Source organism: Meleagris gallopavo, chromosome 21, assembly GCF_000146605.3.
Source record: "Meleagris gallopavo isolate NT-WF06-2002-E0010 breed Aviagen turkey brand Nicholas breeding stock chromosome 21, Turkey_5.1, whole genome shotgun sequence".
Lineage (NCBI taxonomy): Eukaryota > Metazoa > Chordata > Aves > Galliformes > Phasianidae > Meleagris > Meleagris gallopavo.
Window position 1 is genome coordinate 5,642,864 of NC_015031.2, and position 14,816 is coordinate 5,657,679.

Genomic DNA, 14,816 nt, shown 5'->3' on the forward strand with positions numbered 1-14,816 from the left:
TTTTTTTTACTCCTTCAGGTGTGTCTCGTTGGTGACTGCATTGGAGGCATTTTGGGGTTTGATGCCATTTGCTATAATACTAACAGAACTGATGAGAGTCAGAACAGTAGCAGGAGAGGAAGCATCAGCAGCATCCAGGTGAAGAGAAAAAAATCTACTCAGCTGAAGTTCATTCCCTATATATAGATTCATTCCCTAGATGGGAACTAAGAGATTCAGATCCATATTAAACCAGAAAAAATTTAAGGGTTTGGAAAATAACAATGATAAGGGATTTTGCTCATATCTCAAAAAATTGCTATCTGAAAATTAAATCTGCAGTTTCAGTTTTATGATACATAGAAATCAATAGTGAAGGCTTTACTAGTAAATCTTTAAAATAGGACTACTGAGTGTCTTCTGTTGCATCCTTAACTGTAGATGTAAATGTATCCTCCCAGTAATCTCAGGGTACTGTTTCTGCAAAGTTTCTTTTTTTTTTTTTTTCCCCAGACACTATAGGATCAATTATACTACTGCCTAGGGGTAGTCTACCATTAAGATGTGCTCATAAATAAGTTCTGCTGACTAGTGAGAGATGTGCCTACTTTCTGGTGAAGAATGTAAGTCACCTGAGGTTGGGTGAACAGGCCAGTGAGAGTAACAAGGTCTCTAAATAGCTGCTACATTTGGAAATACAAGAAGATTCATTCTCACTGTGATCCAGAAGATGTTTTTTTGGTAGTAGAAGCACTTTTTTTTTTTTTAAACATTGCTGTCATATAAGCTGCATTGTATGTTCTCCACTTAAGAAGGAAAGCTTGAGTTCAACTAATTTTATGTACTTCAGACTTAAGTGGATATGGAAGAGTAGTGCTGATACTGAATGAGGTGCCTGTAGTCTATTATTTGATGGTTTTATGACGCTAGCTAAATTGTTTCATCTTTTGACTCCTTAGTTACATTTCTCACCAAAAATGGGAGAATGGGGATCAGAATTTAGGAGGACAGGTTCTCTGACTGCACTGCTCTTGCTTATTGTTCCAGTTTTCCTACTTTCCTCTTTTTCTACAACATTGTAGAGCTTCCTTCCCAATTTTTGTCTCCATCTTTTCCGTCTTCTTCCATTTCATTTCTAATGTAACTCCTAAGTTGAGAAGAACTAAGCATTGCATTTTAGAAGAGGAAGATGGTTCTCTCTTGCTGCAACAGCTAAAACACATTATTTTGAAGCAGACAACTTTCATTAGAACAGATAGAGAAAATTGATGATTTTTACCACATGGATACATAATACATAAAACCCACCTGTGGGTGACTGATTCAGAGCCTAATTATTGATACCATTTCACTGCAGATGAGTTTTTTATTGTGGCATTTGGGGGGCACTGAGAGAGCTTCTATCAATAGAAAAACAGATATTAAATTGTTTGAAGTGCAGAGAATAGTCTTTATACTGATCATTCCAGCCTTCTTCTAATGTACTACCTGGTGTATTTTTAAGTGGTTTAGCGTGTTTTTCAGAAGTGTTTCTCGCTCCCTGTTAGGGCTCAAACAGGTGCTGAGTTGGCCTAGTTTCTAACCCTTTCAACCACTGTTTTGATAAAATGAGGTCAAGTGTATAAATGCATCCCATTTGTATAAGCTCTGTTGAATTTCGATCCCTGTCTAAATCTTCTTTTTGCTCTGTTCATTCTCTGAAGGATAATCCCCTTTTAACAGAGGACTCCAGTCTGGGTGGCAGAAAACACCTGAGCAAAAGCAATATTGACATCTCAGAAATCATGGAGGATGAAGAGCCGAGACAGCTGTTGCCTAGGAAACAGAGTGACTCATCCACCTACAACTGTGATACTATAACAAATCATCATGCTTTCCTATCTAGGTAACTAGTGTGTGATAACTGAGTGAAAGAAATACGATTGGCATTGAATTCAGCTTGTCAGCACTGGAGGGGCAGAATCATTTCTATTGGTTCTGTTGTGTTCCTAGAGGTTTGCTTAAAGTTCTTGCAAACATCCTCCAAAGAAAAGACATAGATTTAGTGGGTTTGGTATGAATTTACTCACAAGTTTTTTTGTTCTTTTTTACTCAGCTGTGAGAGTTTTGAATATGCAAAACTAAATGCAAGTTTCATTTCTTCAGAAGAACCCACAGAAGTCAAGATGAATGAATGCTTTATAATTCTGAATTTGTTACTTTTTTTTTCTAAACACATCTTGGACTCCCTTTACAGGCTTTTCTTTATTCTCTAAAGAGTAAGATGATTGTTTTTGGTGTTCCATTGGTCTGCAAGCTCCAGACTATCTTTAAAGCAAAACAACAACTAAACCTGAGTAAATATCTTGCCTAGATGGAAGGAGGCTGTGGGCAAGATTTAACATAATTCTTTATGTCCTAACAAATATATAGCCATTTCTTTGCATGTATGGCATAGAAACTAAATAAGCGTTTTAATCATTTACAAAATGAAAAGCTATGCATAAGGCATCACTGTAACTTTTTAATATCTAAAATTTGTATTGTCCTAATACAAGTTGAGGAGGCTCAAATTCATATTAAAAGTTTCAGACTAAACTTAAATTCATCTATACAGCTAACAGGAAGAAGAGGTAATTTTTCAGTTTTTAGAGTTCTTGCATAACTTGCTGATAAGTATTTCAACAGTACAAAGCTTGTGTGTGTTAAAGCAAATAAATTTAATATCCACACTGGAAATCATGATAAGTGGCTGCTATACTGTAATTATTTTTCTACAATTTAAGGCATGTTTCTTGAATCTAGATGTGAGTGCTAGAGCTTTTTAATCTACCTGTTTGGGGAATGTATTTCTTCTCTGGATTCATTATAGTTAAATCAGTGTATTTTCTTTGCTCAGCATCCACTCAAGTGTGTTGAAAGATGACGCAGACTTTCTTCCTGCGAATTCCAGTCTCTCAGATGTAAACCTGGGCCGGTTTGATTTTGAGGTGTCTGATTTCTTCCTCTTTGGATCACCGCTGGGTTTGGTGCTGGCCATGAGGAGTACTGTTCTGCCAGGCCTGGATGGTAAGCTCTTTCTAACATTAGAATGCGGGATGCTTAATGACTTTGTAAACAAAGAGGTTATTTTAAAAGCAGGTAAATAAAGGTGTCTAATGGAAGTCTGGGGAATGATTTCCTGCTTGAAGGGTTCCTTCTTCTAAAAGATGGGGATGTCAGTGCAAGCTAGTACCAAGACATGAGATGATGGAGTTTAATTCCAGCGGTGTCACTGCTCACCTATTCACTGTAGTGTGTTATTTGTCCTGCTGCTGATCATGTATATTCCTGACCATGTAATGTGAAAGTTTGTACTTCACCAAGGAGTAATCCTTGAAAATGATACCAAAAATGGCATCTGTGCTTGGTTTAGTATTTCATCTTGCTCATTTCTGGCCTCATGACTAAACTTGGTCCCCAGATGTGTTGGCTGTGAGCTGTTTTTAACAACACAGCAGGAGAGTTTGCTCAGAAGTTATGTATTTTGTGTGCAGTCTGATTACATTCTCTTGAATACTGTGCTGCATATGAAAATGTTTGTGTGTTCAAAAGTGCCACAATTACTTTTATAAGTTATTGTTGGCTATATATAAACATATCCTTTAAAATTAACTTTGGAATCTGCTTTCTGAAATTTTAAATTGCGTAGGAGGGTCACTGGAAGACTGGGAGCTCTGTCTGGTTTTCTTGTCTGCTGCATGCCTGCATCTCAGATTGTAATGTCTCTGTAAACTTTTTTTGCAGCAAGTTGTTACTCACAGATGTAATTGTAAATTATTTTCTTAAATTGCACATATTGCCAGATATGTGCAAGTTTGGATTGCAGGAGTCCGTATTAACCATCTTTATGCATAGACTCCTTGAAAATCTTAAAATGGCAATACCAAACTCTCTTTTTCTCTTTCATTCTCATTGAAGTTTGTCAGATTCGTCCAGCCTGCAGCCAAGTGTACAGTTTCTTTCACTCCGCTGACCCATCTGCCTGCAGACTTGAACCATTGCTAGAGAAAAGATTTCATCTCCTGCCTCCATTCGGTGTTCCACGATACCAGAGATACCCACTGGGGGATGGAAGATCTCATCAGTTAGGTATAGTACCTATTTTCATAGCTCTGTTTATTTTATGTTCTCTTGACATTTCTCTCCTTACACAGCTCAAGAGGATTTGAACTGCAAATATGCTAGCATGATAAAAGTAAGTAATCTGGATCAGAATGGCACAAATATATTTAGCAAGTATTGAAAGAAGATTCACTCATTTATATATATATATATAATTCATTTTATATATATATGTGTGTGTGTATGTTTCTTTATTTTATTTTGCTTTATTCTATTTCTATTATCTGCAGGTGATGCTATCCAAAACTACAGTGCTCTGTTCCTTGAGAACAGCTCTTTGAACATAACTCATTCTCAGGAGAGTTCTGAATCTACGAACACATCTCAGAAACAAGAGAGAAGGTTGAGCTTGGCCAGCACAAACAGTGAAAACTCAGGGTCAGCAGAGAGCTTGTCATCAGCATGCCTCACCAACAGTGAGTGAAGCTTGTTGCAGTGTGCATAGCAAAAGCCGTTCCCACTACATCAGAAGTGATTATTCTGATAATTAGGAAAATTAATTTCTTGGAAATTTGAGGAGAACGAGAACAGCTTAAGTTGTTGTGTTTTTTAAATAACACAACTTAGCTTGCTCTACTGTTCATAGTAATGTAGGTGAAGTAATAGAAATGAAGTTCTTTATATAGACCCTTATATTAAGGTGACAGAGTTATTAAGGGTTTCAGACAAACTTGGGTTTAGAGCCATGGTCCAAGCATGAAGAAAGATACATAGATAAAAGAATCGTTTCTCTTAAGTACCACAGATTGTTATATTCTTCTTTTACAGACTGTAATGTTATCTTAGTACTATTGTCACCATTTGGAAAGTACGATTCTTGCTACATAATATGATCATAAAGTTAACTAGTCTTTCCCTGTACACTTTTTGTGGGCCAGGAAGCAAAGGGCAGCATGCTGTGGTGACCTCTGCTTCCCAAAGCTTGCAAAGCAGTTTAGACAGCAGAACTTCAAGGGATTATGCAGTTGGTGAAAACAGAACTTCTGTGTTAGATTGATGCTTTCAACAGGCTCTAAATGTCAGTATTAAAAAAGCAGAAGGCTTCATTCTGTTACCTAGTTTATACATTTAAACAGCAGATTTGTTATGAAGACATCTTTTAGAAATGTTATGCTTTTTTTTTTGTAGTTACTGCTAAGTGGTGGGGAACAAAGCGAATTGATTATGCCTTGTATTGTCCAGATGTCCTGACAGCATTTCCAACTGTGGCCCTGCCACATCTTTTCCATGCCAGCTACTGGGAATCAACAGACGTTGTGGCATTCATTTTAAGACAGGTTGTTGATGTTTCTTTCTCTCTCCACAATGAAAGAACTTCTCTAATTTAGAGGGAATAAGGAAAAAAATAGAGACTGAAGTGTATAAGAAAAGACTGTTCATTACCAGTCTCTCCTGTAACTGTACTAGTATGTTTATAGGCATTGTGTGCCCTGTCTCCTTAGAATTCATTTCTAAGGCATGTGATGTCTCCCTTATTCCTGTTGTTCCAGTTTTTAAATCACAACTGTCAGTGACTTGGAGATGATTCGTGCTGTGACTTCTAGAGAAGGTGGTGAGGTTGAGAAATCTCACCTGGGTTGAAAATAATTTAGTGATATTTCAGTGTGACCTGCAGTAAAAGCGTCTCTCCAAGAAGCCAAGATGACCCTCCTGTAGAATCCAGTTATAAACATTTTAATTTAGATTAACCCAGAAATCAGTGTCTCTTTTATCCAGTGAATGATGAAACAGCTACTGCTTCGAAGGAAAATGGTCAAGAGAATAGTGCAGAAAACTACACAGTCATATTTCTTGATTAAATCAGTTGGGACAATGTCAGTGTGCTTGCTGCTCTCACATCTCCTTTTAGCTGGTCTCTGAGTGTTAAGTCCTTCCATCTCCTGCTCTCTGTGCTGGTGTCAGTGGCTAAATTCTGTCATCTAGTGCATCCAGGGAAATGGGAGCTTGGTAGCTAAGTTTCTGTCAGTTCAGAACTGCTGCTGAGTTGTACTGTGCAATTGTATAGAAGCCCCATTGTCATAGGCCAGTCAGTGAATAGAGTGTGCAGCAGAGAATCTGGCAGATACTAGGACTACTTGTTGAGTTTTGATTGATATTTTAAGCTAATGAAATTCTAAGATTCCTTCAGCCTCTTGCTGTCTTTTTAAAGCATCCCTTAGAATATCTAATTTCATTCAGAGTGCATCATTGAGCAATGCTGTATTTTTAAAGCTAGTTTAAATAAACTGAATCTGTCCTCTGTTCAAAATACCGTTAACAAATACTTCTGTGGTCCTAAGCTGCCTTACTGAGTTAGCAAAGAGGAAATGTCACTATTTCTTGATGTCATCCTAATGTTTTTACCACTTTCCCTGGATTTGTGTGGTTAAGGGAAGGATTTTAATATTAAAGAACATGTGGAAAAACTGTTTCATACCTGAACTTACCCTTACAGATGAATAAGCTACTTTTGCTCTGTTGGCCAGCACTTAATGCAACAATATGACCTGTATCTTTCTGTTTTGCTTGTGCTGTTTGCTCTGCAATGTCACTCAGCTGGGACAGCAGTATAACTCCTTTCCTTGTCAAGTGCAGGGCTCCCCAGGCAACACACAGTTTTTTAGAATGTTAATATCGTTTCAGGTGATGAGATATGAAAATGTAAATTTCAAAGAAAATGATAGCCTGGATCCCACAACACTAAGCCCATCCAATCCACGAGAAAAATGGTTACGCAAAAGGACGCATGTAAAATTGAGAGTAAGTATAAATCTGAATATCTAGGGCAGCTATGGAAATTGAGTCGGGCAGCAATTTAAGTGGAGCCTAATTTCCCAAAGCATGAATTTTACCTGCAAACTACTGATACAGTCCAGAGGCGATCTAGCAGTTAGGAAAGAAAAGCAATTTATTCTTGGTTTATCATTAGAATTTTTTTTTTTCCCCCAAATGCATGTGTTTAAATAACAGAAGGACCTGTTAAGCACAGGTTGTTCTTCTGTTTTCTTATATGCTGGATGAATTCATGACCCAAGAAAAGTATTTTCTTCTTTCTTTACATGCCATGAGATTAAATAATAAATGAAAAAAATTCACATATTGTGAAATTTCATTTGGAAGTCATGGAGCTTCTGACTATTCTTTTGCTGTAGAAAAATGACGCCACTAAGTTTCAGATAAATTTTTAACTAGTATTGAGTAACACTGTAAGTGTTAGTATGCACTCCGGAACACAACAGGTTGAAGCATGATCAGCAGCAAAAGCTTGTGTCCTGTATATGCTAAAATGTATACTCAGTTTGAAAGTATTGCCAAATTGTAGATATTATTCCAGCGCCAGCATCAGTTAAAGCATTCTTGTGGGAGATTTGCTTTTATGAAAAATTCTGGTTACTAAAAATATGGAAAAATGCCTCACAGGATGAATGCCTTGCATGTGATAATATCGCTCTATGGCACCACTTGTACTGAAGGATAATTGGCATTCCCTTAAGTGTACTCTCCTATATAGTTGGAGTGTCTATAAAGGTACTCTCTTACTTTGTCATCTTGGATGTTCTCAGTGGTGTCTTTATTTAGTAACACCCCCATTAATGGGGTCCTGGCTCTTGCTGAAATAGAAGCCCAGTTTTGTTAGGGTCTCTAAGGTGCACTGGGAGTTCCTCAAACACACTGGGACTGTGTTTCTTTATCACTGTGCTTAACAACATAATAGAAACAGTAGCCTTACATAAAAACTAACACTTCCCATTTTTTGGTCTCATTTCAGAATGTGACTGCTAATCATCGGGCAAACGATGTAATTGCTGCAGAAGATGGTCCTCAGGTACTTGTTGGGCGCTTTATGTATGGACCTCTGGACATGGTAGCTTTAACAGGTGAAAAGGTAAAGATCAAGTATTCTATTTCCTTGTTTTTTGTTAACTGACATACAGATAGTTGTTGAATATAATGCACATGTAGTTCATAATATCAGAGAGAGCCTTACAGAGAGGGGGAGTATATAACTAGCATCTCACCATGATGTAAGCACACTTTTTGGTAGATTGCATTTTTTCTAGCTACAATCCTTTTTATATGATGCTGGACATCTCCTCTGGTTAATGAAGAATATGCTAAGCAGTGATTTCTGAACCTGTCATCTGTTTGCATCATCTGCTGGAGATGATTAACTTGAGCAAGAATAAAAAAGAATTGAATAGCAGTTGGCAATTCACTTAAAGAGAAGTATATATCCTACTTTCAAGGTAAGAGAACTGGATAAAGGAACTGGGATTCTAAAGATTGGGTAGCTGCTGTTTCTCATATACATGGAAGAGTAAAGAGTAGTTTTAGAATTTCAGTAATGTGACATATCTGGATCAGTCTGTGCTCTTAAAGCTGACTGCAGTAGCCAAGTTTAAAACTAACAAAGCGAAATAAATATTGAGTGAACTCATTTGGTCACATTTAGTGAGACTAAGAATTTTTAATGGAAATTAATGTAGCAGTGTTGCTGAGCTGTAAGTAAAACAGAAGCACGGAGACTTAACTTTGCCTGTTCTGAAGGTTTAGTATGCAGTAACTTAATATACACACACAGACTTAAATGATCCTTTTTCTGCTTTGAGGTTCCTGCTGAATTCCTGAGCTCTTTGTTTTCTTGATACCTTCAGTACTGAGTGTTTTAATTGATCAAGGCAATAATGAACTCTTGTACTGTGTGTTAGGAAGCATTTTCTGGTTGTGAGGACCCTCTGAGAAGTTTCTGAGTTTTAAGGCTCCTTGAAACTTGCAACCTTTGGTTACAAAACACAAATTAAGATGATAATATGATGAAGGCTTGGCATGCCATGCTCCTAAGGTGGCAATGATATTGCCCAATATCACACCAGATGACTGTTGCGTTGGTTTTGCAGGTTGATATCTTCATAATGACTGAACCATCTTCTGGTAGGTGGGTGTATTTTGACACAGAGATATCCAACAGCAGTGGCCGGATATCCTACAGCATACCCAAACAGAAGAGACTGAGAGTTGGTGTATATCCCATCAGAATGGTGGTCAGGTAACAGTTCCAAGCTGATACTAAGGCTTTTATGAGCTCCTGTGATCAGGAAGACATTGATGTGTAGGATAGAAGGGGACATGGAGGGGGATTTTGGTCAGTTCTACATTATGCAGCAGACTTCTGTGTGGCCTTAGGCAAATGATTTAATTTCTTTGCACCTCAAGTCTCCAGTGACAGTTCTGTTTATCTTTCCTTGGTCTTTTTCCTGTATTATCAGCTTAGATTTGAAGCATCAACCGTGTGCATACTGGCCAGCTTAAAGGTGTTCAGTCCAGTGGGTTTTATCCCTTCTGCAACATAAATCCTCAACATAATTCAATTTAGTGACATTTGGACTTGCAAAATTAGGGAGACTGAATGACTGTAATCAGTCTTCTTATGGCAAGAGTGTGTGACTTGAGTTATTTCAGAGCTTCTTCACTGAGGAAAAGATTACTGATGGGTATGGTTGTGTGTTCTTCAGTAAGAAGCTTTTCCTGTTGACATGAACAGTAGACCATGTACTGTCTTCTTTTCAGCCAGCTATTTATATGTTGATGGCAGGCTGATTGTAAGAGTCATTTTAATTCTATACTTCAGAATTATATACTATAATTCTATAAGACCATATTTATTCTAAAACTGAGGGAAGAAAACAGCACTTAAAAGTAACAGTTCATTGAAATCAATTCTCCTGGCTCTCCATCACTTAAAAAACCAACCAAACAAAAAAAACAACACAAACCAACTCAAGTAAGTCAAGCATGAAGAGTGAAAAGGTGTGAAATAAAATTTGTTGGCACAGGTGCAGGACTAGGGTAAGCTGTGCTTTTAAAAATTCTTCTGTTTAATAAAATTCTAGTAGAGATAAGTTGATGTCTATAAGCAGGGAGACGCCAATAAATGATACATATCAGTTTTTCCACTGTAATTTCTAATAATTTGCCAGTAATTATAGACTTGGGGAAAAAAAGATATAGCTAATTTCTGTGCAAAATGCATGTATGTACACAGAGCATTAGTGTATTATCTGTGTGTATATATAGACAACATTAAAAGTTTAAGTTCTTCAATGTTGTTTGTTCGAAATAAATCACATATTTGTATGAATGTGATGTCTTATTAAAGTCAGCTTCCAAATTCCTTGTTTGGAAAGTTATTTCCTAAAAGTGTAGGCTTTAATTTCCCCATAAAGGACTGAAATGAAAAGTCCTGTTTAACACAGATTGTTGAAGCTGCAGATCCAGTCAGATCTAGTGCAAGTTCTTAACTAGAACATGCAGAAAATATTCTCATTTTTAAAAAAGATATATTGCTTTCAATCTCCAGAGGGGACCAGAGCAGTGCCACAAGCTACCTGACTGTGCTTCCTCGGGGAATGGAATGTGTTGTGTTCAGCATTGATGGTTCATTTGCAGCAAGTGTTTCAATAATGGGAAGTGACCCCAAAGTCCGAGCTGGGGCTGTTGATGTTGTAAGGTGAGTATGGTTTGCATGCTTTGCTTTGTAAATTTCTAACTTTTCTGTTAGAACATAATAGGACAGAAAAGGGCAGAGTAGATTTTTTTTTTACTAAATATACAAAAATTCTTTAAAGGATAGAATGTTTTGCAGATACGTTTCTGTATTTACTTAGACAACAATTGTTCCTGGTTTTCAGAGGAATCTTAGAATGCTTTGGTTTACTTTATAATTTGTACATTAAGTTGCATAAAGATTGCTTTTTGAGAATATGATGTTAAATGAATTTATAATGATCTCATTTGTTACTGAGATTAGCAAAGAGTGTATTTTATGTTTTGTCAGCTTCAAATAAGGACATAATTCTGCTCCTGAATGACAAAGTGCCATGAGTGCAAAAGCATTTTCTGGAGGAAAAGTTAAAAGACTAAAATTCAGTCTTGCAATTCTTGCAGTGCTGCAGTGGGCAAAGAAATACAGCACTCATTTTGGAGCTCACATGGGAAAGGAGAGATGCCAGTTCTCTAGAGTTTTCCATTTCCTACAGGTGAAATCACAGGGAATCTCATTATAAATTTCAAAGGTAGTAGAACTTGAGATATAGCTCGAGTTCATAGAATCATAGAATTGCTTAGGTTGGAAAAGTCAAGATCATCAAGTCCAACCACAGCCTAACCATACTACCCTAACTCTAACAACTCACCACTAAGTCATGTCCCTGAGCACCATATCCAAACGGTTTTTAAACACATTCAGGAATGGTGGGTCAACCACCTCTCTGGGGAGCCTATTCCAGTGCTTAACAACCCTTTCTGTAAAGAAGTTTTTCCTGATATCCAACCTAGACCTCCCCTGTCACAACTTGAGGCCATTTCCCCTCATCCTGTCTCCTGTCACTGGTGAGAAGAGACCAGCCCTGCCCTCACTGCAGTCACCTTTCAGGTATCTGAAGAGAGCAATAAGGTCTCCCTTCAGCCTCCTCTTTCCCAGACTAAACAGCCCCAGTTCCTTTAGTCACTCCTCATAGGCCATATTCTCCAAGCCCTTCACCAGTCTTGTTGCTCTCCTTTGGACCTGCTCCAGCACCTCCATGTCCTATCTGTATAGAGGTGACCAAAACTGAACACAGTACTTGAGGTGAGGCCTTACCAGTGCCGAGTACAGGGGCAAGATTACTTCCCTAGTCCTGCTTACCACACCATTCCCGATACAAGCCAGGATGCTGCTGGCATTCTTTGCATACTGCTGGCTCGTTCAGCTGACTGTCCATCAGTACACCAAGGTCCCTTTTCATCCAGCAGCTTTCCAGCCACTCCTCTCCAAGCCTGTAGAGTTGCCTGGGGTTGTTGTGAGTTCATAGCTTTTAAGTTTTTTATGAGTCCATACTGTATGAGACTGGACTGTTGCTTGCTTTCTTCCATCTCTCCCAAGATGAAGATGTTATTACATCATTTCTCAAGAGGTGCAGATGCTTAGGCATGTTGATTCACACTTGTTGAAAGATCTTGTCTGACTGGTCTGTGCCAGGCAAAGAAATACTAATGTGACCTATGGGCATTAATTTATTTTTCTTCACCTGTATAATTTATCTGTTGCTTGTGACAGACATTGGCAGGACCTAGGATATCTGATTATCTATATTACTGGCCGTCCAGATATGCAAAAGCAGCGTGTGGTTTCATGGTTATCTCAACACAACTTCCCTCAAGGAATGATCTTCTTCTCTGATGGACTTGTTCATGACCCACTGCGACAAAAGACTATTTTTCTACGGAATCTCATGCAAGAGGTACGTATTAGAAACATGTTGATATTCTTGAAACCTTTTTCCAGAAATTGTCATTCATTGAAGTAAGAGCTCTCTTCCTTTGGAACAGTAAATCCTACTGCTGTTATATTTTTGCCATTCTTCATGTCTTTTCTTTCTTTCAAAGAGCAAAGGCGGCTAATAAAACATCCAAACGCACCTCTTGGCATATGGTATTACAAATAAATAAACGACTTGTTCTTTCCTGTCTGCCTATTCATAATTTTGCTGTCAATCAGATAGACAGATTTAGCTGTGTGTGCTTTACAGAAATGTTAACAGTGAGTTTATCTGCTGCTTCAGTGCAGAACAAGTTCCATCCCTGTAATGCATGTTGTTCGGTACTCAGAGTATTCACTCTGGAAGTGATGTTTGTTTCAGTGCCACATCAAAATCTGTGCTGCATATGGTTCGACAAAGGATATTTCCGTTTACAATGTCTTGGCTCTGTCGCCATCCCAGATCTACATAGTTGGACGATCAACAAAGAAATACCAGGCACAGTGTCAAGTAAGTAACTCTTGCTACTTAACTAGGAAGTCTTCAGGAGAGTAGGGAAATGTGTCTGTGTTAATGTGTATGCACACGCATGCACAAACTCACAAAATAAAGAGCAGAGAATATTTCAGAGGAAAAAAGGCAGCTTTGGTCTCAGAGGAGGCAGAGTGAATGATAAAGAGAATTGAATGGTCACAGGTTATACCTGCAAGTGCATGCATAGCATATTCTTGAACAACAAAATTGAAGAATTCATTGAAAATAAGAGCAAGAGGAGTCTAATATTATTCTTTCATGTATCTCTAACTAGGCTGCCAAAGATAGAAACTTAACTCCTCAAAGAGTCTATAGGTTGAGGCAGCAAGTAATTTGTCACTCCCTTTCTTTCCTTCATATTTCAGTTCCTCAGTGAGGGTTATGCAGCCCACTTGGCCTCACTGGAGTTCAGTCTTCATTCACGACCCAAAAAGAACAACTCTCGGATGATCTTGAGAAAAGGCAGCTTTGGCCTCCACTCTCAACCTGAATTTTTGCGCAAGAGAAACCATCTCCGCAGGACTATGTCTGTACAGCAACCTGACCCACCTTCTTCAAACCCCAAACCAGAGCGTGCCCAGAGCCAGCCTGAGTCAGACAAAGATCATGACAGGCATTTGCCTTCCATTGCTTGGGTTAGGGGTGGAGTCCATAAATTTGAATCTGTTCCCTAGGAAGCCTGAGGCTGTAGATTTTGGGTGCCCTCCATTTAACTTGTAGTCATGCCTCAAAGGTAATATTTAGGCAGCTTCAAACTAGGAGGTATAGAGGGGAAACTGTACCTCAGAGTCTTCCCTGCTCTGAAAAATGCCTTCTTACACCAACCAGAGAACTTCCAGTTTGTTCTCTTGACATATTGGGAAATTTTAAAACAATATAAAACTATCCCAAGTGCTTAAACACTAAAGCAACAGGAAAAAAAAGTATTCAGTTATTTTTTACAACAGATACAACAAAATGTGCAATAAGAGAAAAAGCTGCTACAGGCTTTTTACTCAAAAGAATTGTAGTATCAGCTAACTAGCTGCACCCAAAACAAAATATAAACAGTAGACCCCATAGGTTACAGAGAAAGTTTACACTTTAAAACATTAAATAGTTTCATCTGTTGCCAATTCACTTTTGATGAAGCGATATATTTGTAAGGGAAGCAGAGGTGAGAGTACAAAAATGGGTCATCAGGATTTGTACAGCAAGATGATTTTTGGGTGCCTTGAGTCCAAGATTTCCTTTCAGCTTATACTCTTGGTCAACAGATGCTAATATAGGCACTCATGCTGTATAAGGTGCTGGACATCAAGTAAATAGAACTCTGCCTGTGAACCAAATCGTAAATGCTTAATGTTAGAAATAAACATCTCTGCCACAGTTGGAAGTAGTTAGTGTTGCTGTATGCAAAGTGATGTGCAAGTGTACAAAACTGTGATTTTTGTGAAACTTGGTGACTGTGTAAAATGTGTGAATTGTGTGTAAGGAGGTGTCTCTGACCATTTCAGACCGAGATAGAATCTAAGACGGACAGCTTAAGGGAGCCTTTTCACTAAGGGATCTGCGATCTGCAATCTGCAGAATAGTCACTTTTTTCATTATTCTAACTAAAATCTTTAATCTGCAGGATGAAAGAGTAATAAATGCTAATGGAGTAAATTATTTACCTTCTCATGCTTGACAGCAAGTGCTCTGCTAAGACAATCTATAGCAATCAAAATTGCAACAGTTGAGCTTCAAAGAATGGAGGTGCCAAATGTGTGTTCTCCTTCTGGTTTCTCTTAGATCTTTTACTTATTAGAAGTAAAATGTGTGAAATTTTCCCTAAGTGGTAATATTTCTAAACTAAATGTTGTAATTAGTTTAACACAGCTGCAGTTTGCTAGTTCATAATGC

General features: G+C 38.0%; 1 protein-coding gene across 1 annotated transcript; it reads left to right on the forward strand.

Moving 5' to 3' along the window:
* Positions 1-6: 6 nt before the first annotated feature.
* PITPNM3 (PITPNM family member 3) lies at positions 7-14,300 on the forward strand (the record flags this gene model as incomplete). The annotated part of the gene is made up of 13 exons (XM_010722132.3): positions 7-138; positions 1,683-1,864; positions 2,858-3,027; positions 3,919-4,089; positions 4,353-4,538; positions 5,251-5,399; positions 6,745-6,861; positions 7,871-7,987; positions 9,000-9,148; positions 10,460-10,609; positions 12,197-12,380; positions 12,780-12,908; positions 13,298-14,300. Coding segments are annotated over 13 exons (2,145 nt in total), but the record flags the coding sequence as incomplete, so codon positions are not given.
* Positions 14,301-14,816: the final 516 nt, after the last annotated feature.